Source organism: Globicephala melas, chromosome 17 (genome assembly GCF_963455315.2).
Source record: "Globicephala melas chromosome 17, mGloMel1.2, whole genome shotgun sequence".
Classification (NCBI taxonomy): domain Eukaryota; kingdom Metazoa; phylum Chordata; class Mammalia; order Artiodactyla; family Delphinidae; genus Globicephala; species Globicephala melas.
In genome coordinates this window covers 13,582,465-13,610,240 of record NC_083330.1, presented here as the reverse complement: position 1 = coordinate 13,610,240, position 27,776 = coordinate 13,582,465, and the positions used below count along the sequence as shown (strand labels likewise).

At 36.6% G+C, this 27,776-nt stretch overlaps 1 protein-coding gene across 1 annotated transcript in view; it reads right to left on the bottom strand.

Annotated features, from left to right (window-relative positions):
• The window catches only part of C17H8orf34 (chromosome 17 C8orf34 homolog), a 344,966-nt gene that overhangs the window by 236,924 nt on the left and 80,266 nt on the right, over positions 1–27,776 (bottom strand). The window contains 2 exon segments of the mRNA XM_060287424.2: positions 6,664–6,836; positions 23,467–23,495. Of these exon segments, the coding sequence (XP_060143407.1) occupies positions 6,664–6,836; positions 23,467–23,495 (202 nt within the window).

Here is a 27,776-nt window from a genome sequence, read left to right as displayed (position 1 = left end):
GCATGGATATACTCCTGTTTATCTAACCATTCACCCATTGAAGGACATCTGGCTGTTTTAAGCTTCTTGGCTATTAAGATGGAGCTGCTATGAACATTCATGTACATGTTTTTGTGTGAAAGTTTCCATTTCTCTGAGATAAATGCCCAAGAGTACAAATGCTAGGTTACATGGTAGTTTCATGTTTAGCTTAGGTTTTTTTTTTTACATTTACATTATCAATGTGTGATTATTTTAATATCTCTAAATGTGTCATGAATATATATGCCTTCCCACTAAATAGCTATAGACAGATGCTTGAATATTCATGGAAAAGGAGATGACATAGGATTTGGTAAATTATTGATACAAGAAGAGGTGGAAGATTACCACAGTGTGAAAACATGAGACTCAGAACTGGTGATAATTTCAGGGGGAAGAGAGACAGTGAGGTCTGTAAGCAGGAATGAGATGCAAGGTTCACACCTCCCTCTTCTCCTGTGGATTGCACAAGTGAAAACTGCATCATTAGAGAGAAAAGAGAGTCCTGCTACTGGGAAGTAGGGGTCTTAATGCACACAAGTGGTGAGTAAGTGGGAAGAGGTGGGGTTTGGAGTCTTTCTCAAAGCACTCAGATTTCTGGGTCCCCTTATTTACACTTTGGACGTGAATCTTAATAACAGGATTCTTAGAATACCTTCCTGAAGAAAGGCTGTATAGCAAAGCATTTAAGCATATGGAATTTGGAGCAAGATAGCCTGGCTCAGTCACTTAATAACTATCCAATCTTGGGACAGTGATGTAACCATGCTGGGACATAGTTTCCTTGTTCCTAAAATAGGGGTTATAGTAATGTTCTCAAGAGGATGAAATGGGTTAAGATATGTAGAGCACATACAGCAGTCTACTAATTGGTAATTAATATCACTATATATTCAAAGAACACAATGGGCAGCATCCTAGATATTTACATGTCTTTTCTTGAGCCATAACATCTCACATCCCAACAAACAGAGAAAGGAAATAAAAAAATATCTTGGGACTTCCCTGGTGATGCACTGGTTAAGAATCCACCTGCAGGTGCAGGGGACATGGGTTCCACCCCTGGTCCAGGAGGATCCCACATGTCACAGAGCAACTAGGCCCATGTGCGACAACTACTGAGCCTGTGCCCTAGAGCCCACGAGCCACAACTACTGAGCCCCTGTGCCACAACTACTGAAGCCCGCACCCCTAGAGCCTGTGCTCCGCAACAAGAGAAGCCACTGCAATGAGAAGCCTGCGCACCCACAAGAGAAGCCACCACAATGAGTAGCATGCACACTGCAACGAAGAGTAGCCCCCGCTCACAGCAACGAAGACCCAACACAGCCAAAACTAAATAAATAAAATAAAAAAGAATAAAAAGCCAATTCTTAAAAAAAAAAAAGTGTCTTTATGAAAAAGAATAGCAGCTACATTTCAATGTGGTGTCAATATACTCTAGGACTCCATTTTGCTTTGGTCTAAAAGGTTAAGTTCTAAACCAGGATCAGCTGGAAAAGGACAGTTTAAAGTGGCCACGCCCTCCACTTCTTCCCACTGGATGGCCTGCCTCCTACCATCTGCTCTCTTCCTCCTGGCTGCACTCTTCCAGGGGGCCTGACCTTGCTCCATTTTGTTTCACACTCTGACTCTGAACACAGGTTGGTAAGGATTAATTTTATCTGGCCACATGTGCTCTCTTTGGTGGAAAACTGGATGATTCCTCTCTTGAACTATCTCCTAAGCTTGTTTAGTTCACCATTGCAGTCTAATAGAGAAATCTGTGCCCTTTCTCTTGACTCTAATCAGAAATTAAAGGGTTCTCTTTTATTAAGGCCCAGGCTGTTGAAGAGATAACAAAAAGTTTCACACTTAATAGCTTCATTTTGATTTATGCAAAAGAGCTCTGTCTTTTTTTCTTCACGTCTAAATGTGATGTTTTATAATTTATTTAGCAGACATTTATTAAGTGTTTGCTACATACCAGGCATTGTGGGCACTGAGCTGCAGAAATAAGACACATGTCCTTGTCATTCTCCTCACTTTAAAGCAAGTACTTTGAATCTAGGATTTTTGTTTTCATATTGGTCTCACCCAGTACCAAGCACATCACCTTGTGTTAATGCTCAATAAGTATTTAACAAATTCGCTCTTTCTTTTTGAACCTCATTTTTTCTAACACACTAAATAAAATAAGAATTAATTTAAGTAGATGTAATCTGAGTCCTCCAACTTGAGAGATGTGAAAATCCAGGGAAATGGAAAGGTTGGTAGTGAAATAAAAGAAGGAAAAACAGATTGGAATGTGAATAATGAGGAACAAATGGTAGATAATAAATTTGTAACTCCCAGTCACCAGCTGACAATGACCAAGACCATTTCATGAAGGTTGAAGCAAGTGTTTTTATTAAAATACACGGTTTGGAGGGCTTCCCTGGTGGCGCAGTGGCTGGGAGTCCGCCTGCCAATGCAGGGGATGTGGGTTCGTGCCCCGGTTTGGGGGGATCCCATGTGCCGCGGAGCGGCTGGGCCCGTGAGCCATGGCCGCTGAGCCTGCGCGTCCGGAGCCTGTGCTCCGCAACGGGAGAGGCCACAGCAGTGAGAGGCCCGTGTACCGCAAAAAAATAAAAAAAATAAAAAATAAATAAAATAAAATAAAATACATGGTTTGGTCATGATGATAGTGCTGGGCTATAAGAACTAGACACTGACTGAATCCAAAATGTTGCCTGTCTAATAGTAAGAGTCCATCTATGAGTCTATGAGTCCAAAGATGACTAGCAATGTGTTTCATAAAATAATTATTTGAATTACTATATGTATTTCCTAAATAAATGAATTCCTAAATAAATGAGAACAAATTTTGAATATATTAAAATGACCTCATCAATATTCTGAAACACATGATTTAGCTACATATCAATACTTCTTTTGGTTTTAAAGATAAATTTGTGAGTCGTAAGATACAATTTCTGTATGTTTTAGATATTCTTAAGGTTTCTGTTCTTTGATTACTTTAGCAAAATCATGTTTGATTAATTAATATTCTGTGTGCTTAAAATTTGCATGTGAGAATATTCCTAAATTACCAAGCCTGTTTTAGTCTCTGCCACATGTGTTGTATATTTTCTAACATGTCCACAATAGCCAAACTTAGACAATATTAAGGTTACTTCTTTATTCTTGACTTCTTACGTTAAAGAGTGCCCTCCATCCATTTTCTTCCTTCTTGTTCTGGTTTATTTCCCATCATACCACTTATCACTACTTGAATTTATGTCATAAATTTGTATATTTGCTTGTTTATTGTTTGTCTCTTCCTGCCAAGAGAGGAGCTCTAAGAGGAGGGGAACATTTCTAGGGTTTGTTAACAGATATATCAGAAGCAATTATGAGCTTTAATGAAAAGGAACACTTCTTAATGGGAAGTGAATTTAGCTTCTAATATTTAATATATATTTCTAAGTTGTAAGATTTTCTATTCATTTCATGGCATATCTACCATCTAATAACAATGCTCACTTAATGAACAAAGCCAATTCACAAGATCTATAATATTTATTGATATCTTTCTTATTTTAATAAAGTGGTTCAGCTTAAGGCTTTCAAGGCTTGGTACGCCTATTTAAAAATTCACATTATAATTTAGCAAGTAATTTTAGGAAATCTATTATCAGCTATTGCAAAGTCGAATTAAGATGGCTCCAAATAGAAGTATATAGGTTTATTAACTCAATTTTTATTTACATTTATATTATCAATGTGTGATTATTTCAGTAACCATAAATGTACAAGGAATATATATGCTTTCCCACTAGATGGCTGGACAAACCATGGCAACCGATGCCAACTGGTAGTGCGTGATGGTCACAGGAAGCCAGCAATCATTCCCTAACGCATTCACCTCTCCCTTATGAATCCTGCTTCCTTTTCTTGCTCAGATGCTTTAATTTTTTTCTTAAACTCTCTTAATCTAGAAGCTCTTGGAGAATCTAAGAAAGATGTGGCAGGAAAATGTCCATTTGCACACATGGGGCATTTTGCACATAATTTCAAGAGACTCGTAGATCTCTTGAGTCCTTCCAGAGATCATGTAGGGGTCATGAACCCCATGTTAGTAGCTCTTGTCTTATTTTATTAGTTTCTCCATATTGCCCTCATAATTGCCTTCGTCTTAACCAGCACTTAACCTTTCAGGTGACAGCTATGTATACTAAAGTTGCTGACCCTCTTCACACAATGTTGTATTTGTAGGACCTAAGGAAAAAGTTCAGGTGAGGTATATCATTAAAAAAAAAAAGTTCCTTGAAAAAATCGTGGCTCAAAGTCTACCCATAAGAATCTCAAAGTTTACTACACCGTTTATTTAATCTTCTCTAATCTAATGGTGAAAGTCCAGCCAATCATGTATGTATTGTTCTGAATGAACGGGAAAGTTGGTTATGTACTAAAGATGGAGTGTTGTAATAACAGCCATTCAAATAAGACTTGAGCAATTAACAAGAGGGAAATCCATAATAGGAAAAGGGATAAAAAGTTAAGATAGACTATAAACAACCCTTCTTATAAATAAGTTTTATTAATCAGACGTCTACTCACGGCCTTCTATGTGCCTCCTTCACTCACATAACAGATGCCTACTGACAATGGCAATGTGCCAGGCCCAGTAGGGGAGAGAAAAACGGAAGAAGTCATCCTTGAAAATTAAGTCTTCTCTTTCAAGAGTCTAGAATATCATTTAGTCTGTTAATGTTTAAGACTGTTAAATTATAAATGACAAGATCATTACTATTTAAGGGTAAAAGCTAATCTCTAGTTATAGACAATAGAGTCATTAAAAAATTGTTCCCCAATCTGTTTTTATTCATTCAAATCAAATCTAATGCTATGTGAGTTCCTGGTATAAATTCAGAAATCCTGGCTTTATATTAGAGGATGGGATATAGTTCCTAACCTGTACTTAATTGCTACTCTTTACAGTTAGTTCAGAAAGCATGCATTCTTTTTTTTTTCCTCTAATGGGGCATCTGGGCAGGATTTCACCACTTTCTTCATTTCATAGGTAATACATCAACTCATAATTTAAAGATAGAGAAAAATAAAACTGAAAACACCTTTTCAAAACAGATATTTGAGTGAGATCTTCATGGATTAAGTTTTCTGGGTAACGGATCTGACCAGGATTGCAGGAAAGATTCTCCTTTATTGGATATTCAAGAGGGAATAAGAGCTCACTGAAGCTAGGAAGAAAACAGAAGCACTAACATTTGCAATAAACAGCTCCTATTTATTATTATGACTAAATGAAAGCAAAATGAAAGTCAACATTTCTCTATTTTATATTTAAGAACTAAAGATCTAGCAATGAATAAAGATAAAGGTCTAGTGGGTTTCATTAGTCTAGTGTTAGAAATAAAATTACCTTCATTGACAGGTGAAATTGATCTGACATTTCACAAAAGAAGGTAAATGGATTTTTAGAAATGCTTTTCTTCTCCTTATACAGTACACTTCAACTATTTAAATAATTTAAAGGTTATTTCTCATGGAAATAGAATCAATTTTCTATATGCCTGAAGCGCATTAACGAGTATTCTGAATTTCCTTCCCTCCAGCCAAGTGATAAGTCAAAGTAAAAAAAACCCTGAAAGCCATATTACGTTGTAGAAAATACAATTTTCTTCTGGAGAAAGAATAATTATTGGTTGCTGCTAAATTTAATGTAGGAAATACAAAGTTACTGTGGCTATGCTGTATATGGGAAAAACTCTTCTGTGGTGGTCAGCTAGTAACACTCACAGAAAGTTTAAGCTCCTGTCACATTTTAATTCATGAGTATTTTTTCTCAATATCGTGTGAGCCGTGCCTCGATAATGCTTTTTCACTCCAACTTCCTTGTAGAAGTTTTCATTTTTGTTTCGAATTTTACTCACTTCAGTTAGTATTACAAGAAATGGCTACACTGAATATACTGATACTTTTTCTAAAAAATATGATCTAGACTTTTCAAAATTACCCCACTTCTACCAGCATATGGAAACTTGAGGCAAATCTTCTGACACCATTTTGAGCATCATAGGGTTGAGTAAAATGAATTAGGGACTTTCAAATTCACAACTCACAATAGTTTCAAGAATAATTTCAAAAATTAAACATAGAGAATGTAATAATTACATTCAATCATAGTTATCAACTCTAAACTAAAGGTTTCTCTCTATATTCCATCTAACTCCACCTTGTGTAGTCTATCATACATTTAATAGTTTTCTTCTTGTTGAACAACTAGATCTTTATGGTACATCAGAATTCCTCCCTCTCCAATCTTAACGGTCAGCCCAATAATATAGTAGGTCCCGTCCAATATTATAGTAGATCTCAACTGACAGTTTATGTCCTGAAATTATTTTTCTGTTTGGTTTTAGTAACAAAGAGATGATACTCTTCTTAGATGTAAAGAAAAAAAAAATCAAAACCAAATCCATAATAAAAGCAAATCTAATAAAACTCTAATTTTAAAACAGATAAATTAATTCTTATCTTATATGTAACATAATTTTCTATATAAAATTGCCAAGTTATTTCATCAAAATCGTGCACTTGATTTCCCCTTTGCCTTAAATGATTAAAATATTCAGAATCTTAGACGACATCTCATCTCACCTTCCTGCAGGGCTAGAGCTATTATCTTCATTTTCCCATTGTTCATTTTTACTTCTTGGAATTGGGGGCTGTAGCATTTCAGCAGCCAGTGGATCAGCGTCATTCTCTTCTCGACCAATCCACTCTCCAATTACACGGGGTCTCAGAAGAGAAGAATTAAACGCCACTGTTTCCTGAGGAGAAGAGAAGAATTTCTGTGCCTTAGATTACATATTCCCATTAACAGGACAACAGGGAAATAATCTTGTGCAGATTTTAAACTGCTCCCTCAAATCAAAATGTTCCTTTTTTTCTTTCTGAATTGACTTAAAATTTCAGTTCTCTCCGTCTCTACTAGATGGCTTACTCTCTATGATTTGTGCTGACTCGTGAAGGCCACCGTGAGAAAGGATCCAGAAGCGAAATCTCCGGTTTGGACAGCTGCATGTTCGTTCTCAGGATGGCGGGGCAGGATTAGCATTTGTGCCAGAGGGAGGAGTGTGTGCGAAGGCCCTCACAGCGGAAGAGCTTGGTGCTGCTAGAAAATGATACATGAGCTCTCAAATATGGAGGAAACTGAGGTGGAGTCAGGGAACAAAGTCAAGAAGAGACAGGGCTGGAAGCATGCATTGCCTCCAATTGCAAAGCACTCTGGACTTCTAGAGATCCAGTAGAGGTTGGAAGCAGAGCACTATCGATGATGGGCATGCTATGACAATTCAAAACAATGCTAAACTCTTTTCATAGACTTGGATGTGATGTGGCTCTTAAAATGGTATTTTAAATATTTAAATCATTTAATAATTTAAAACGAATACTGAACACGTGCAACTGCCACGGGTATCTTGGTACATGGGAAAAAAGCAGATTAAAAAGCAATACGTATTGTATGATCTAATTTTTGTTTAAAAAATTCATATGGGCTTCCCTGGTGGCGCAGTGGTTGAGAGTCCGCCTGCCGATGCAGGGGACACGGGTTCGTGTCCTGGTCTGGGAAGATCCTGCATGCCATGGAGCGGCTGGGCCCGTGAGCCATGGCCGCTGAGCCTGCGCGTCCTGCTCCGCAACGGGAGAGGCCACAGCAGTGAGAGGCCCGTGAAAAATAAAATAAAATAATCAATTAAGAACTCTAAAACAAAGGTGCCGCACGCAGTATGGGGAAGTGACCTGGATCTCTGCAGTAGTTTATCCGAGATAGTCATCTTTGAAGTGGATGCCTCAGCAATCAAAGCTTAAGTCAGGCACTTGCATTATAAAAATAACAAACAAACAAAAACTGTCAGGGTTTAGACTATAATCCATCAATCCGGCACTCATAGACTAATCCATTCTTTTATTCATTCTTTTATACTTATCATGACCTACTATGTGCCAGATACTGCTTGATTTATTGGGAAAACGATGGTAACACCAAAATGTAATTGTTTTATCTGAATGGAGGGACTACAGGTAATTTTAATTCTTCTTTTGGCATTTCCATGTCTTTTTAATATTCTATGAGAAATATGTACTTGTCTTAAAATGAGAAAAAATGTATTTTTAAAATATCTTGATCTGAGAAACACAGGCTTTTAATTTGTAATATTACAAGAGTCTTGAACAATTCCTTAAAAATTTAGATCTGATTTTCTGAATCTGTACAATTCTCCTCAATATTATACAAATACTATATTATAATACATACAATGTAGCATTAATTAATATACAAATACACACCAAAAGCAACATGTGAAATATGACTAAGAAATATCTGATGAACATTTTTCCAAGTGATTATAAGTGATAGAAAGTAGCTGGATATCTTAATATTGATTCCCCAGCCTACAGGAAAATGTAGTAGCTAAATTTTAGTGTTTGTATAATGTAGCAACTAATATGAAATCCTTCTGTATTTATATTCCCAAAGCTTGCAGCTGTGAAATCATGCAATCAAATTAATGTTTTGCAATTACTGGAAAGGCATATTCATCTGCCACAATTTAATATCATTTGAAGCACAAGAATTAAAATTAACAGCAATACTGTTAAATTTTAAACGTATATTTGCATTTAAAAGCAGATTAAGGAAAAGACATATTCTAGAGAAAAAAATCTATAAACATATTTACAGCTTCAGAATCAGTTTTGGCCTGTGTGACTTTGAAATGTTACTTATTCTCTGAATTTTGTTTTCTCCAACTATAAAATGGTCATGATAGAAATTATAAAACCTACTGTATCAAATGAAATAGTAAGAAGCATAGTTAAACCACAGAATTCTGTACATATGCTAGACACAATTACTTAAGGATGTGGGCTGTATTTAAACTACTTCTAAATATATGACGTAACTGGGAAAAAATGGTACAGAACAGCAGGAATGGGTGAGTTAGGTGAGAGCAGATGCTTGGTTGTCAATATGGGCAGAGTAACAGAACAGGGAATTGATAATACAGGTTTTCATTCTATAAAGTTTTATTTTACAGAGAGTATATTAAAAAGATTGGATAATTAATTTAGCATTATCAATCTCTACATAATGGGACAGAACTGGGCTTAATAAGAATTGGGACAAAGAAACTGACCACTGACCACAACAGAAATGGGTGAGTTTAGGCATTATAAATGAAAAAAATGAAACAGGATTTAGAGTTGAGAATGATCATAGAGTTGAGAATGATCTTAAAGTTGAGAACTGCAGAGAATCAGAAATAACTTTTTGGTTGATTACTGGGAAATTAAATGATAGATGCCACTGCTATTGGAAAGCAGAGCACAGAGAGAAGGATAAATAGTTTGATATGCAGCCTGTTTAACTCCAGCTGGCAGCAGAAATTTAGTGAGAAACAGCTGATGAGCAAAGCAATACAAAGAGCTGCAAACAGGGTCAGAGGATTTAGGGAGTGAATATTTTACAGGTGAAAAGTGGGACTCTACTATTTTTATTTTTCAGAATGCACAAAGCTATTCTTATATTTACTGCTTTATGAGAATGTTATATCTCTAAAAATTCTTGAATATAGTCCATTTACTTGTAACAGAGCAAAACAGCAGATTTTTCTTTGGTTCTATTACTTATATTTGATTAAGCTAAGTAAAAATCTCTCCATAAATCATTATGAAAGGATTTCAGTGGAGAAAGCGGTTCCACAAATATCAGTACATGGCAAAAGAAATTTTAAAACTTCACACTGAATACAAGTTTTGGAAAATATTTTAAGTGCATGGATAAATAAAACATTTAAAATTTTAGTGCTAAACAATGTAAATGCTAATGATTCCTTAGAAATGTATAAATACATATTCCTTTGCCCTCCTAAGGCTAGAGGTCCCTAAATGTTCAGATTCGTAAACAAGTATGCTTAAATAATAAGAAAAGCATTAGTAGTCAAACATTCTCCAAAGGTCACAGATTTGCTTAATATTTCCTATGAATAGGAAGCTATCCTATCCAAGAAGTAGTTACCTTAGAGGAAGCCTACTCTCTCCAAGCAGCCTGCTCCCGCTGGCTAACTCACAGTGAGTTCAACAGCTCTGACCACTGGTTGTCAGCACAACATTTGATTATATTCCACGTTATTCGAATGTTTTCTTGTCTTAATAAAATGAGCTCTTCATGGAAGGCTGGAATCATGTCTTAAATTCCTTTCTCCTCCATAATAACTAGCACAATGTTAATAAAGTAAGCACAAAAATCTGTCCTGATTGAATTAAACATAATTCAAAGAATAAAAAACGGTGAATTATGAAGTATCTTTATGTCTAAAAATCATATAAAAATTGATGGACAACACTGATTAACAATTTTTTTAACTCTCTTTTTAAAAATTTTTTTAAAAATTTTATTGATATATAGTTGATTTACAACGTTGTGTTAGTTTCAGGGGTACAGCAAACTGATTCAGATATATATATAGAGAGAGAATATATATATATATATATATGCATATTCTTTTTTTACATTCTCTTCCATTATAGGTTATTACAAGATATTGAGTATAGTTCCCTGTGCTATACAGCAGGGTAAAGAAAAAATCAAGGATGCTGCCATAAGACCTTCATTAAGACCTCTGAAAAAAACTAAGATGGTGTCCATTAAGAATGTTGTTTCGCAACATCTAAAAGACCAGCAGTTAAATCTAGAGAGAGAGGCATGTCTTGAAAAGAACTGTGGATGTGGTTTTTGCCACCAGAAGAAGATAGGAATCATATACACAGGAAACCCAAACATCATTTGGGATAGTTGAATTGGCAAAGGCAACAGCCTGAAGTAAAAGGGACTGAGACTATTCAAGAAGTGAACAGCTCTTGGGGACCCATTTTTCTACACAAAGGAAGAAAACTGAGGAAGTTGCCCAGAGGCACCTTTTCCAATGCCTTCTTCAGAAGTGGCCAAAAGGTTAACAAAAAAGAAAGAAACCAGAAGCTGTGGAAAACAATAGATGGGGACTCCCAGGGAACAGAACTGGGGCTTAATTAAGGAACACCTCCCAACCCCTTGGACAGGAAGACCTGATGACATTTGCCCAGCAAGATTTAAGAACTGCTATGAACCAGTAATTTCTATAAACCTCTCATTATTTCCCTTCTCCAACAGGAATATTTAATGTGGTTATCCCACATCAGTCTCATCACTTGACGGAAAAGATGAAACAAAACTATTATCATTCACATATATTTTTTATATAGACAAACCAAGAGAATTCAGAAACAAGTTACAAATTAATATGAGTTCAGCAAGCTTACTGAATTTAAGATAAAATTAGAAAAATAACATTCATTCCTATATGCCAATAAGTTTTAAAATGTAACTTATAAAACAGATACCATTGACAATAATAGCCCAAAAGACAATGTACCTAGGAATCAATTTAATAAAAATCTGCATGCTCTTTTTGAATGTAACTATATGACTTTATCATAAAACACTATAATATTTAATTAAATGGAAACATGCTTCGTTCATTGATAGAATGACTCAGAAATGTAAAGATGTCAATTCTCTCCTATCAATCTAAAATACAAAGCAATTCCAAACCCAATGGAGTAACAGAAACAAGCAAACGGACCAAAAGAAGAAAACAGAAGGCCTAGAAACAAGATAAGTGACAGAAGCATGCACATTTACGGACAAATGATGAACTTTTCAATAAATAGTTATAGGAAATGCATATGTTCCAACTTTTTGCCATATTAAAAAAATAATTTCAAGTAGATTAAAGATAAAAAACAGAATTTTTAATAGAAAATAAACAGTAATGTTTTCAGGATATCAAGTAGAAAAGAATTTCTTAAAACATTACAGGTTAACGTTAAAATGTTCTGTTAATAGAAGGCACTATTTAAAAAGTGATGACAAGCCTCAATATTTAAGAATAGATTTGAGACGCACAACAAGAGCTGACATCCAGAATGTATAATAAACTCACACAAATCTAAAGAAAAGAAAACTAACTGGGCAATAAACATGAGCAAAAGAGACAAATGGGCATTCAATCCTATTAAAAAATTATACAATTGTTAATTGAATCCATGAGAAACATTTTTTTTTCTTTTTTCAGTACGCGGGCCTCTCACTGTTGTGGCCTCTCCCGTTGCGGAGCACAGGCTCCGGACGCGAAGGCTGAGCGGCCATGGCTCATGGGCCCAGCCGCTCCGCGGCATGTGGGATCTTCCCGGACCGGGGCACGAACCCGTGTCCCCTGCATTGGCAGGCAGACTCTCAACCACTGCGCCACCAGGGAAGCCCGAGAAACCATTTTTGATTAAAATACCTGATGACAGTGAGTGTTAGCAAGGACCAGGAGTGATATATATTATTATAAACTGCTGCTGGGAGTATAAATTAACACAACTTCTTTTGAGAGAAATTCTGCGGTATCTAGTAAAAGTTAAAAATGCACATGCCATATTGCTAGATTAACTGAAGTTCAATTAGTTGTGTTTTTCTCTTTTAGTTCAGATATATTTTCCCTCCTTAGTTAGTTACAACATCTCCTGTCTCCTCCTGATTCTCAGCTGATCATGGTGCTTATCTCAGTGAGAAATGAAAGCAATCGGCCAAGAATTTGTTCCTTTTCTCACCACCAAACCCACCAGCTACTAGCACTGATGCCTACACTTACAAAAGTTGAACTGTCATTTCTTTTCCAAGGTCTGACATATAGAAAGTACTTTATAAACATTTGTAGCGTGAATAAAAGAATGACAAAATTAAGATAATGTATGATTCAATGTTTCAATATGTATTACCAACATTACTAGTCATTAGGGCAATGTAAACCAAAACCGCAGTAAAATACTACTTTACACCCAGGAGGATGGCTATAATTTAAGACAGACAACAACAAGTGTTAACAAGGATATGGACATATTTGAACCCTCATACTTGCTGGTTGGAATGTATAATGGTGCTGTCACCGTGCAAAATAGTTTGACAGTTCCTCAAAAAGTTAAATATAGAGTTAGCATATGTTCTAGCATTTTCATTCCCTACATATATGCCCAAGAGAAATTTAAAAAACATGTTCACACAAAAACTTATACATGAATGTTCACAGAAACATTATTCTTAATAGCTGAAAAGTGGAAACAACTCCAATGTCCACAAATTGATGAATGAATAAACAAAGTGTGGTATATCCATACAATAGAATATTATTCAGCAATAAAAGGAAATGACGTACTGATATATGCTACAACGTTAATGAACCTTGAAAACATTATGCTAAGTGAAAGAAGACAGTCACAAAAGACCACATATCTTTATGACTGCATTTATATGAAATTTCCAGTATAGGCAAATCTAAAGAGACAGAAAGTAAATTAGTGGTTGTCTTAGGCTAAGGGGTTAGGAGGAATTGGGGGTAGACATGAGGTTTCTTTTGGGGATGATGAGAATGTTCTAAATTTAGGTTGAAGTAGTGGTTACACAACTCTCTGAATATACTAAAACCCACTGAACTGTATAAAAGGGTAGATTTTATTATGTGAATTTTATCTCAATAAAGTTGTTAAAATAATATATTTTAACAACTCATTTTCAGATTTTCCCCTTTTATGGTGGAGTACACAGTACACAGTGCTAGGGAAAAGCATGGATTTGGAATCAGGCAGATAAAGAATCAGAAGCTAGCAGGGGAGTATTTATTTATTCCATCTCCACTAATTCTGAGACTTTCAGCAAATCACTTTATCATTCTAGCTTCAGTTTTCTTATTTGTAAAACAGGAAAAGCATAACCACTTCATTGGACTGGTACAAGAACTAAATTCAATAACATATCAAAAACACCTAGCATAGGGCTTCCCTGGTGGCGCAGTGGTTGGGATTCTGCCTGCCGATGCAGGGGACACGGTTTCGTGCCCCGGTCCGGGAAGATCCCGCATGCTGCGTAGCAGCTGGGCTCGTGAGCCATGGCCGCTGAGCCTGCGCGTCCGGAGCCTGTGCTCCGCCGCAGGAGGGGCCACAACAGTGAGAGGCCCGCGTGCCGCAAAAAAATAAATAAATAAAAATTAAAAAACACCTAGCATATCTGCTAACCCTAATAGGTGTTCAATACTATCTCTCCTCCTTTCCTTCACTATCTTATGCACCCTCCTACCCATGATCTAAAATTTTTACTCTTTATTATGGAAATTTTCACACTAATACAAAAGTAGAAGAGTAAAGCAAGCCCCTCTGTACCCACACACATTTTCCTCAATTAACAACTCAGGGATAAACTCACTTCACCCTTATCTCCACCCACATCACCCCTCTCTCTGCTCAGATCATTCTGAAGTAAATCCCATTCACTATATATCGTATCATTTGTAAATAATCCAGTTTGTAATCTCTAAAAGGTAAGAGTGCTTTTTTTGTAAACACATACAGCACCATTACCATACCTAAATATAAAGTAAGAATGTTTCTGATATCAAATATCTAACTAGTTATCAAATTTACCTGATTATATCAGGGAATTATCTCAGTTGGCACACATCAGACTCTAAGCAAGACTTGGTAGGTTGTGACCGATCAACAGTCTTTTATGCCTCTTTTAAGCTATGTATTCTCTTCCTCTGTCTCATTTCCTGTCTTGTAATTTTGCTGTTGCTGTTGTTCAGAAAACCCGAGTTGTTTGTCCTGTGAGTTTTCCAGAGTCTGGTTTTTCCCGTTGCATCCCTGTGATGTGGCTTAAAATGTTCCTCTGCTCTTTGTACTTTCTGTAAATTAGTAGTTAGTCAGGATAAAGTTTTGTTTGTTTGTTTGTTTTGCAGTACGCGGGCCTCTCACTGTTGTGGCCTCTCCTGTTGCGGAGCACAGGCTCCGGACGCGCAGGCTCAGCGGTCATGGCTCACGGGCCCAGCCGCTCCGCGGCATGTGGGATCTTCCCGGACCGGGGTACGAACCCACGTCCCCTGCATCGGCAGGCGGAATCTCAACCACTGCGCCACCAGGGAAGCCCCAGGATAAAGTTTTTTTGTTGTAGTTTTTGTTTTTTGCCAATACTGCTTCAGAGAGAATGGTGAGTTTCATCTGGAGGCACAGACCATCCCCTTGACTCTTCTTTAGTGATTTTGGCAGCATTGATATTACTGCTTAGATCCATTAATTCACTAGGAATTGATAAATGGTAATTGTCTAATTTTACAATTCCATATTCACTTATTTGCTGGAATACTTCTGGAAAGAGAAACTTCCTGTCATCAAATATTTGGTTACTCTGAAGTATGATTTATATGGGAAAGAGAGATTAAAAGTTTCATTCTTTCCCTTTACTTTTACCAGTTTTTTAAAATGGTAACTTTGGTCCCCTAGCACCTGCTAAAGATTAATAATTCTTTGGATGAACATATGGATTTTAACATATTAGGTGAAATTCACTGCATTGCAGTTATTGTTCTTATTCATGTTCAAATTTTCTTAACTCTCTCCAGCAGAACTCCTTGAGCTGGCTCCCGAGCTCTCCTGACACAATCCTAGTGGTCTCCCATAGTTCTTACCTCTGGCATGAGAAGATATTTTAGGCTCATTTTGTACACTGTCTGCTCCTGACCTGGAAGCAACCATTATTTCAAGGGATTATGATTCTTTTTAGTTGGAAATATATTTTAAGACTAGAATCTGAACACTCGGGGTACTCACTGTTTTGGGGTTGGTAATAGTGGACAGGTCTAAGAAATACCTATGTTTTAAACTGAAATAATTCAGGCTTACAGAGAAGTTGAGGGAAAAAAAAAGAATTCCTATATACCCTTCACCCAGACTGCCAAAATACTGTTAATGGGATAAGGTCAACGTTGTTAGTTAACATTTTGCTTTATCATACATATTTATACACACACACACTCATAATTTCCCCAGAACCATCTGAAGGTAATTTGTAGATATGAATACTCTTTTACGCATAAATACTTCAGGGTGTACTTCCTACAAAGAAGGGCATTTTCCTATATGGCCACAGTATAATTACCAAAACCAGTAATTAATAGTGATATAATACTAACAGACTAACGTTGTTTAAATTTCCCCAATTATTCAAATAACGTTGCACACCACAAAAGAAATCCTGGATCATGTATGGCATTCAATTGTCATGTGTTTATCTCCTTTAATGTGGAACAGTTTTCAGTCTTTCTCTGACATTTATGACCTTCATGGTTTTTAAAAACAAGGACCAGTTATTTTTTAGTCGGTCCTTCAATTTGTTTTTCAAATTTTTCCACGTAATTATATTCAAGTTATACATTTTTGGCAAGAATAATACAGAAGTGATGTATTCCTTTCATATCAAAAGGCACATGATGCTGATTTGTCCCAGGACTAATGACGACAACCCTGATCACTTGGTGAAGGGGGTGTCTTCCATGTTTCTCCATTGTAAAGTTGCTACTTTTCTCTTGTCAATTATTAAGTATCTTCTAGAGTAGTAACTGTGAGACTATGTAGATATCCTGTAATTCATCAAAATTTCATCAGCTAATTTTAACATTCTTTGCTGACCTTTGTCTTCATCAATTACTATGAACGTTGCCAATTTGTGATTTTCTAATTTCACCATTCGGTCTGAATGTATTTGTTGGTACTCTACTATGAGAAAGAGCTTCTCCCTCACCTCCACTTATGTAGGTATGTAGGTAGGTATATGTATGTACATAGGTATATCACTATGGACTTATGGATTTTACTTCATTCAATAGACTATAACACATTACTATCATTATTTTCAGGCTTTAATGTTCCTAGTAGGAGCTCCTGCAAGGAGGTTCCTGTGTCCTTCTGACATGTTCCATCATTCTTTGATTTCATCTTTACCTGCTGGTGCTAAATGATATCCAGACTCAAGTTGTACTTTCTCAGCTGCTGAATCTAGATTCAGACATTTTTCCAAAGAGACCTGGTTCCTTTTAATAGAGAAAAATGTTCAGAAAACAATATCTGGGCTCTAGTTGAGTTTACTGCCTGTAGATAGTATATTTTTGTTTTTAAAATAAAAAAATATTATGAGTTCTGAATGATACTTTCAATTCAAAACAGGATATAGGATTGTTACTTAAACTTATAATCTTATATCTGTATTTCCTGTCCCCTATGCCAAAAATTCTGGTTCTTAGGATATCAATATAATTACTTCTTTGCTATATCACACAAAGCATACACAAAAGTCTCTTTATAATAATATCAACACTATCATTAACGATACAATTACTAAAAACAGTTTAAGAGCTGATGCTGTTCCCTTGGGCCTTTGGGTATATCCCACTAGAGAACAATCAAATAACTGTGTTTATAATGACTTGGAGTAATTCACCTCAGTGTGTTTTGCCATCAACCTGAAATACCGTTGTTCTCATTTGTTTCATTTGCTTTTGCTTCTTAGAAATCACTGTTTTAAGATTTAACCTTGTTTTTTAAAAATTATATAAAATATTTAAATGATTCCAAAGTCTCACATAAAATTCTAGGAAGTCAAGATTCTATATTCCTATCCTCTCTACACCTTCCTCACTCCTACTCTCTATTCCTTCCCTTCTCCCATAGGTAACGTTTAAAAAGTAATTGTGTGTGTGTGTGTTTTACAGTATGGCAGGTTCTGCCATTGTTATTTTGGCTTTAATATAAGCAAATACACATCTATATTTTCATTACACTTACTTAGATAAATGATAGCACACTATAAACACACTTCTTTTCTTTGCCTTTTTTATTCAACAATATATCCTGGGGGTCGCTCTATAGTATCTACAGAGATATTCTTTCATTTTTATAGCTGTATGGTACTCTATAGTGGAAGTACTATAATTTATCTGTTATTCTTCTTTCAATGAACATTTAGTTATTTCAACTCTTTTCCTATTAAAGTAGCACAACAATGTATAGTCACCCACATTGGTCTTTTTATAGTTTTGCCAGTGTGTCCTTGGAATAGACTCATAGAAGTAGGATCATCTGATCAAAGAATAACTGCACATATAATTTTTTATATACGAAGACATTGAAAGCCTGGAGCTTGAAGGATGGAAAAGAGTTGGAGAAAGGGGAGGGACTGACAATGAGCAAAAATGCGGAAATAAATTAAAAATATGACTTGGAAGTACTGCAGTCTGGCTGCCTTACAGTACTCCTTTTGTCAGCACAGCACAGACTCTGAGTAGAGAAAAAGAGGAAAATGAAGCATAAGATATAGATTTGAAAGACAAAATGGAAACTGTTAATTCTAGTCTTAGAAATTTGGACTTAATTTGTGAAGTAACAGGGAGTCATGGAAAATTTTTTAGCAGAATTCCCTAGGTAGGGTTCCCTAAAACCCGAGGCTAACCAAGTGGTTTACTGATGGGGGTCTCTTTAAGTGAAACCTGTAAGAGACTAAAGGAAGCAGGAGAAGACGGGAAGAAGCTAGGCAAAGATATGGGTTCAGCTAAAGTCTACTCTCAGCCTATCCCATAAGGAGCTCTGTAATGTAAACTACAACTCAGTCTTATTTTAGTCAGTCATTGGTTGATGGGGAACCCAGGCATCTCTGGGCAGGATGGCTCCCACTGAGTTGAAACCATCCTCTGGAGAAGGGTGAGTCCATAAGCACCCAATATTCACAGGAGTTGAAGGATGGGTCGCACTGCCCTACTGAAGGGTAACCGAGCAGGAACCAGCCAGGCTTACTATATGGCATTTTGAAGGGTGAATCAGAATGGCAGGAGCCTGAAGAATTAGATAAAGATATGAAAGGTAATCCCATCTGAGCTTGGATAGTGGCTGTGTAGGTAAAATAATGGCTCTTCCCAAAGATGTCCACATCCCAATCCCCAAACCTCTAAATATGTTACATTACATGGCAAAAGGGGCTTTGCATGATTAAGGTTAAAGATGCTAAAATGAGATTATCCAGATTAGCTGGGTGGCCCCAAACTAATCACGGGATTTCATACAAGTGGACAGCTTTTCCGGGATGCACTTAGAGAGAAATGAGACACTACTGCTAGTTTTGAAGATGCAGAAAAGGGACCATGCACCAGGAATGCAGCAGCCTTTGGAAAGTGGAAAAGGCAAGGTAACACCTTTCTCCTAGAAATTCAGGAAGGAATGAAGCCCTATTACACCTGATTTTAACCCAGGAAGGCGCATGGTTTAACTTCTAAACTACAGAACTGTATGATAATAAATTGGTGCTGTTTCAATTTGTTACAACAGCAGTAGAAAACAATACGATGGCTAAGAAAAGGGAAAAGAAAAGACTAATGAATAAGACATTTATTGAAGTCTCACAATTTTTAAAAGAGCCTTAAAAATAACATTAGCTTCTGTTTTATTTTTCCATCTTAAGTAGAATTAATAATTCTTATTACCTTTATCAGAATTCATAAACTAACTTTAAAAGTCACAGAAAAAATAACTTCAGTGAAATAATAAGTGAATTAGAATATGACAGTTAAAGATCAGTATTTTATAAAGGTTAAGAAAAGTAGATCTTTAGTGAGCCCCCAAAATTGTTAATGGAAGATTAAAAGGAAGAAGCTGCATTGATTTTTATTACTATATTAAAGACACAGGCGTCAGCTCAACACCCATTTAAATCATTCTTTTTTTAAAATAAATTTAATTTTTTTATACAGCAGGTTCTTATTACTCATCCATTTTATACACATCAGTGTATACATGTCAATCCCAATCACACAGTTCATCACACTCCCAGCCCCACCCCCTGCCGCTTTCCCCGCTTTGTGTCCATACGTTTGTTCCCTACATCTGTGTCTCTATTTCTGCTCTGCAAACTGGTTCATCCGTACCATTTTTCTAGGTTCCACATATATGTGTTAATATACGATATTTGATTTTCTCTTTCTGACTTACTTCACTCTGTATGACAGTCCCTAGGTCCATCCACGTCTCTACAAATGACCCAATTCCGTTCCTTTTTATGGCTGAGTAATATTCCATTGTATATATGTACCACATCTTCTTTATCCATTCATCTGTCGATGGGCATTTAGGTTGCTTCCATGACCTGACTATTGTCAATAGTGCTGCAGTGAACATTGGGGTGCATCTGTCTTTTTGAATTATGGTTTTCTCTGAGTATATGCCCAGTAGTGGAATTGCTGGGTCATATGGTAATTCTATTTTTAGTTTTTTAAGGAACCTCCATATTGTTCTCCATAGTGGCTGTATCAATTTACATGCCCACCAACAGTGCAAGAGGGTTCCCTTCTCTCCACATCCTCTCCAGCATTTGTTGTTTGTAGATTTTCTGATGATGCCCATTCTAACTGGGGCAAGGTGATACCTCACTGTAGTTTTGATTTGCATTTCTCTAATGATTAGTGCTGCTGAGCAGCTTTTCATGTGCTTCTTGGCCATCTGTATGTCTTCTTTGGAGAAATGTCTATTTAGGTCTTCTGCCCATTTTTTGATTGGGCTGTTTGTTTTTTTAATATTGAGTTGCGTGAGCTGTTTATATATTTTGGAGATTAATCCTTTATCCGCTGATTCGTTTGCAAATTTTTTCTCCCATTCTGAGGGTTGTCTTTTCGTCTTGTTTATAGTTTCCTTTGCTGTGCAAAAGCTCTGAAGTTTCCTTAGGTCCCATTTGTTTAATTTTGTTTTTATTTCCATTACTCTAGGAGGTGGGTCAAAAAAGTTCTTGCTGTGATTTATGTCAAAGAGTGATCTTCCTATGTTTTCCTCTAAGAGTTTTTAAATCATTCTTTTTGACTACAGTTTTAGTACCAGCCTGAGATTCACATTTTCTTAGCGAGAAAAATGCAAGACTGTGAGCTTCATGGTCAGCAGAGGGCGCCATGGGGCAGGCTCTCCCTCTCCCCCAAGGGGCAGGCAAAGGATGGTGCTTTGGCTCTGGAAGCCTGTGTGTCCTCTGTATAACTTTGCACTCCTGAATATCAGATGTGACAGTGGGAACAATCTTTTTGCACTGACATAATTTTTTTCAATAAAAGCTTATTTATGACAATAGTTGGCATCTTCCTATTGAAAAATAATAAATACGTAATAAATTTCAGCAATTTCCACAGAGTCTTCAAAAATGGGAACATTAGGTAAGTAGTGAAAATCTGCAGTTTATGCAACTTAGTTAAACGGAAACTCCCCTGAGCTAGTGCTTAGAAGAGAGGAGGTGAGAAGGGGGAGGACGTAGCCTAAGGATGATATTTAACCAAGTGTCAAGGCTTCCACATTTTTATCCAATGAAGGTGAAATCCATTTTCCGTTCAAAGAACAATTAGTATGTCCTTTAGCTCACCAAAAAATAAGGCTGACGTAGATACTAACCAGGCTGCAAGTCAGAGCCCAGGAAAAAAAGGGAAGGACAAGGGCCAAGCAGTCTCACAAGCTAATTTATGGCTCAGGCAGGCAGGGCTTTGCAGAATATACTGGAAGGAGCAAAAAAATGAACCCAGAAATAGTGATAATTATGTCTTTGCACTTAGAATGAACACAAAAAATAAATACAAGACAGGGATTATTAAATTTCTGCAAATTATAAGGAAAGTCACGGTACAAGGAGGAGACGAGCTGGGGCAAAGACAGTGATGGACAGCAGAGGACTAGAAGAGCAGGACAAAGCTGGAAGACCTCACCTGCCACTTATTCTACTTGCTATGGTATATAGTCAGGATCTGGTTTTGCACATAGTACAGATTGAAATTTAAATAATTTTAAAATATTAGGATGGTTTATCAATTCTTTTTTTTTTTTTTTTGCGGTACGCAGGCCTCTCACTGTCATGGCCTCTCCCGTTGCGGAGCACAGGCTCTGGACGCGCAGGCTCAGCAGCCATGGCTCACGGGCCCAGCCGCTCCGCGGCATGTGGGATCTTCCCGGATCAGGGCACGAACCCGTGTCCCCTGCATCAGCAGGTGGACTCTCAACCACTGCGCCACCAGGGAAGCCCTGTCAATTCATATTTAAAAGTACATTCATAAATTTCATTTATTTAGTGAATCAGAAATGTATTTTTGGGTACAAAACTCAAAAGGTATAGTCCTATTTGGAATAGAAGGATACTAACTTTATTGCTTTTGTAAATTATAATTATTACCTTATAGTTTATTATTTTAAAATGTCATGACTTATATAATCCCATGTTTTGCACTTTCTTTCTACCTATGTATCTAGGCACCAAGCCAAATTTCAATATGTTTTCTCTTTAGAGAGACATCTGGACCAATGTTCACCAAATACTGATGGCTATTTCTAGGTGCTTCTCTTTTTTCCAATACGATGTCAGATTTTTTTTCAGCCACAACAGACTGAATGCAGAAGCAGATATGAAAATCTAAAATTTTCAATTAAACCAGACAGTAAAAAGATTATTTTCAAAAATGTAAACAATGCCACTTTCTCACAAATATCTTGTTTTGGAAAATAAAGTATTTTTCATAAAAATGTTATTTTTGTTAATGAAATGGTTTTATCAGTGCTATTTTTAAAATGAATAAACATGTAAAATTTTTATCAGTTTTAAATTCTAACATGGCAAATATTGATAAATGAAACCTATATAAATTAAAGCTTTTGGGGTCCTCTACATAATTTTTAGGAGTATAAAGGGGTCCTAAGACCAAAAAAAATGAGAACTTCTATTTCAATGACTCCTAAATGTATAACTCTAAAGCAAATCTCACTCATGAGCAAGAACTCATATAAATATGTTTCATAGACAACTCAAACTAAACAATTCAAAAGAGAAATCTTGACGCCACCCCAACCTGCCGAATGTGCTGTTTCCCCAGGTTCTCCAATGCTGTCAAGTGGCACCACAATTCACCTACTTGCTCACCTCCCAAACCTAGGAATCATCACTGACTGATTTCTTCTACAACTGATCTATTAGCAAGTTCCACTGACATTACTGTTAAAATATATTCCTAATCATATCACTTCTCACCACCTTCACAACTATCACCCCAGTCCAAGGCACCATGATAGTCCCTTGGCATCTTGGAATTAAAAAAAAAGAATCTGACTGAGTAAGGTTTCTAATGGGTAGCTATAGAAAAGTACAGGTGTCTTCCATATCACCATCATCATCATCATCATCATCATCATCATCTAGATACAGGCAGAATCCAAATAGTTTATATTAGTTTTCATTTTTAATATAGTGATTCAGTGATTACAGTGATTCAGCTTTCTCTAACCAAATTCTAAAACTCTCAACTCAAAAGAACAGGTGATATTATATATTTCATGCAATAACTTTCTTAAAGCATATAACTTTGAAAGTTTTAAAATGTTAGCACCAAATAAATTACATTTGAACACTTTATGTTTCAGAAACTCTTTCATTTAGACAATGGATTAAAATGTAAGTTCTATATTTTATTTTCATTAGATGGTTCAACGTACCTTATCGAGTTCCTCTGAAATTGCAATACCTGGGATTCAAGAGAGAGAGAAATAAAAAAGTTTTAGAAGCAATCCTTAATAACCCAATCTTAAAAACAAAAACGAAAGTTCCAATTTGTAGAACTAGTGCATTTTCCATCCTATTTTTTCTTTTTAAGAGTGCTTCAAAATAATGTGGTACCATCCTTTCTACTGATGAAAACAAATTAGAAATTTAAGTCACTATAACAGCGTGAACTGCTGGAACAATGCAAATGATGCAACAAAAACAAAACAAATACCAAACAAAACAGGCAGCTACAAGCCTACCAGCTTGTAGGCTATTAAATGCAGAGCTAACTTGCAAAGACAACTGTAGAGATGTTGTCTTTATGTGATAATGACAATCAAGTGCAACTTAGCCTGTTACAATTTTGTTCTCTTTTAAGAACTGATTCAGATTCCTAGAGCGATAAAACATTAAGGCAGAAAGGTGGTTGTAGGTCACGTATTTTAATTCCCCTATCCTCACAAGCTCCCCTTCTCCCATCTACACACTCCTCAATGTACATCAGTCCAATTTCTGTCTTTACCATTCTTCCAAAATTGTTCTAAGTTAGTAATGTAAAAAGTTTTAGTCCTTAATTTATTTCTCTGTGATGAGAGAGACTCTGTTAACCCCACTCTCTTTCTTGAAATGCTACCCTACCTTTTCTATTCTCCTTTGTCTCCTTCACAGGAATACTCTTCTCTGGGGGTAGGGAGTCCTTGCCTGAAATGCCAAGGGTACACTTCCCTTGGTAACCTAACCCATACCACTGACATTTTTATTCCTCTATATGGTGATGACCAGCAAATCTTTATCACCAGCACAGTCTTTCTTCCGAGCCAGCTGCTGAATCCCTGTGGGCATTTCAGTCGTAACGCGTCAGGCTAAAGACATCCTCCTCCCATTGTCTCACTTCCCCTTCTGTTTGAAGGATGCTGTGCCTATGGTTGCACACAGGCACTGTGGCCAGGCACTGGCGCAGGTGTGGCCAGTCCTCAGGTTTAGGACATAGGACAGAGGGAAGCTGGTGTCAAACCCCAGTGTTGTTGTTGTTGTTTTTTTTTTTTTTTATGTTGCCATGAGAAATTAGAGGGCAGGTCTTCACAAAAGCCGTGAAGGCTCCCTTCCTGCCCAGTGTTAGGAGACAGGGATGTTGACAGCCCCTCTCTCACTGCAGCCTCTAGCACTGGCTCAGTCTCTCTCAGCTTCAGCACTTTGTTCACGGTCCTGTGTCAGAGCACTGAGCTCTATCTTCCCTTTCCTGAGAAAGTATGTGGGCTGAAGGTGGTTTCATTTTTTTGTTGCTTTTTAATTGTATATCTTTTTGTATGACAAAAACTATATTTTGTACTTAACCAGATATATTTTTCACCCCAGGTGGGGGGTATTCTTTGTAAAAAATAAATAAATGAAATAAAGGTTTTTTTAACAGCAAAAGGTTTGTTTTCTTGTCTCTGAGATGGTGTTGAAGAAGTTATTAGAAAGAAAATGTGTCCAAAAGAGTGTTCCCTCTACTTCACAATTCACATGGTTGAACACCCTGTAGAGAAACCATTTCCTATTGACCGTAATGGATACAGTCAGAGTGCGGGTTGGTGGGGTGAAGAGGGGAGGAATTTGAGCTACATTGACTTTTGTCCAATTCACCAAAGAACTGTAGTGGGGTCTTCTGGTGGTCCAAGCTAGTTTTCTCCATCTATAGTTAATCATTGCTAAATTCCTTCAACTTAGTTGAAGGGAGTGCATGAGGCTTTTCTTGATTTCTGTTTTGTTTAATGAGCTCTTGAAATACAGGGACATGAAGTTTGTGAGGGGATTTGGAAGGAAAGGGTTATGGGTCTCTTTCATAATTTGGTTTCATCATGGAGTTTCTTCCAGTATAAGCCTGGTTTATATGCCAGAAGACATAATACAGGACTTAAGGATTTAGAGTTATGACCATCAAGTTATTTGAAGGCAGCTATCGTTTTTTTTATCTCCGTGGCTCCCATTACAGTTCATATCCAAGCACATGATCATAACCCAGTAAATGTTTGCTGAATATTCAAACCAAGCCTCGTTCCTTAGGATATGCTTCAACAGTTTCTGTTACTTCCTTGTAGAGTAATAACAACAGACTGATGGCACAATTCCACCTCTAACTGAAATGATTTTTATTATTCCTAAAGCAGTGACTAGGAGTGACTAGTGATGAGAAACCCTGAGATGGCAGCGGTTAGCATACTTTCTGATGTCTGGTTCATTTAAACCTTTGCAGACAAATCTAGTCCTAGCCCTTATTTGGGGGTTGGCTTTTCTATGGACCTCCACATAATAATTCCAAACCTCAGGCTACTGGAAGTTCATAAAATCAATGTAAATTGAACAGAAAGTAGGACTGAAAAGATTCTTTTCCACTTCAACCTTTGTCTGCATCTATCTTTCATTCTCAGCAGCTCTTTTGCTCTCTCCTGTCTCTGTCTGTTTTTCTTTACCAAGGTGTCAGTCTCTAGCTCTGCTGTCATGATGACTATCACCTTCCTGGGCCAAGAGACAAGGAAAATTCTGAAGTCCAAGGAAACACAGAAAATAAGAACAGACTGAAGCCAGCGTTCAGCAGACTCTAAAGCACAAGAAAGAATGAACTGGGTTGGAAGAGAAAATCTGAAAGTAGTCTCAAGAAAATGAACCTGAGTAAAGATCCCCTCTCTGCTTAGGTACGGAGTGTCTGTGGAGGACACTTTACCAGTTGCTCTATCATCTCAGTCCACTAAACTAGTAAATTAATCACACACAAAGCAGAAAAAATACTATGCCCTACTTCATCTCAACAAATGGCATCATTCTTCCCGTTGTAGATAAAACCAGAAACACAGGTGTATTCAAGATGAATTTTTCATAACAGTATTCTATAAAATTCTTCTTTGGTAAAAACTGTTGGTAATTAAGAATTCTTACGTGTCACTACACTAAAACAGAGTCCGGCCATGACTTTGGGGGCTCGGGGTGACCTAAGCTTAACAATTATTCAGGAACCTGCTGTATTATGAAGGTACCTGCTTCAACAATTCAGGGAGAGAACGCTTCATGAAGGTAGCATTGCAGCGGGGCAGCATCACTACTGACTGAGTGTGGGGAAGAACTCTGAGATATTCTAATGAGTCTACAGTAGGGAGGACCTGTGAGACAGACAGATCCCACAGCTTTCTGAGCAATGATAAACATGTCTAGAGGTCTAGCATATCACACACTTATGAATATTTGGGTTTAAAAAATATACGAAATTATTCAGGCTCACCTGGAATAACTCAGATCTCAAGATAATGTAGGAATTTTATACAGTACCAAATGGTTTATGTAAACATTATCAGTCCAGTTTATAGAAGCCAAATATATATTTCAAATGCTTATATTTACATTGATACAATTATTACAAAAATGTTCCTTTCCAGTATGATTTCAAGATTAGAACTGAATATATTGTTTAAAAATAAATGTTTAAAAGACTTAATCTATTTTAAAAGACAGAAAGGGAGAGTAGATACATAAAACAAAATTTTCTTTCTCATCCAAAATCATAAAAATTAGATATCTGGAATTAAATAACCCATTACCCAATTGTCTGAGATTTCTGAAACTCCCTTGATTATTTTTAACTTTCTGCATTAATGCCCTTGGCCCTGCACAAAGAGTTTCCTCACTCCGTTTTTAGAAAGTTATCAGTTGGTCTTTAAATTTCTTTTACACCTCAGACTTATGAATCCATTATTCATAAAGATAGCAGCAATACTTCACCTATCTAGAGTGTAGCCAAGAACTTGCAGGTAAGTAAGTCAAAAGGCCTTAACGACCCTGAATGGTCAAAATGCATGTCACACAGAACTGGCACCTCACTTGTGAGCTAGCTCCGTACATCCTCTGTTCACTGTCCATTTTAGCAAGTATCAGAGCTGTTTTGCAGGGCCAAGAAATTTTACCAATGGAAAATTAAGATGAAGACAAAGGTTGCTATGAAGACATATTAAAGTATAAGAAGTGATGAGTCCCAGAATAAAGTTCAAACTAACTAAATGGGGAACTTGGTTTGGGGAAGAAATGCCTCTAATCGTTCTAAATGTCTAGTCTTACACATTTTTTCAGATACCTATTATCGTATTTTTTTAACATTTAAATATTTTGATGATTTTTACCTAAGAATTTATCTAAATAAATACTATACATTGTATAATTCTTTAGGCTCTCTATTATCCATGTCAAATTGCCTAGGATATTATTCACTTTTTATATTTCGATTTTAATCAAA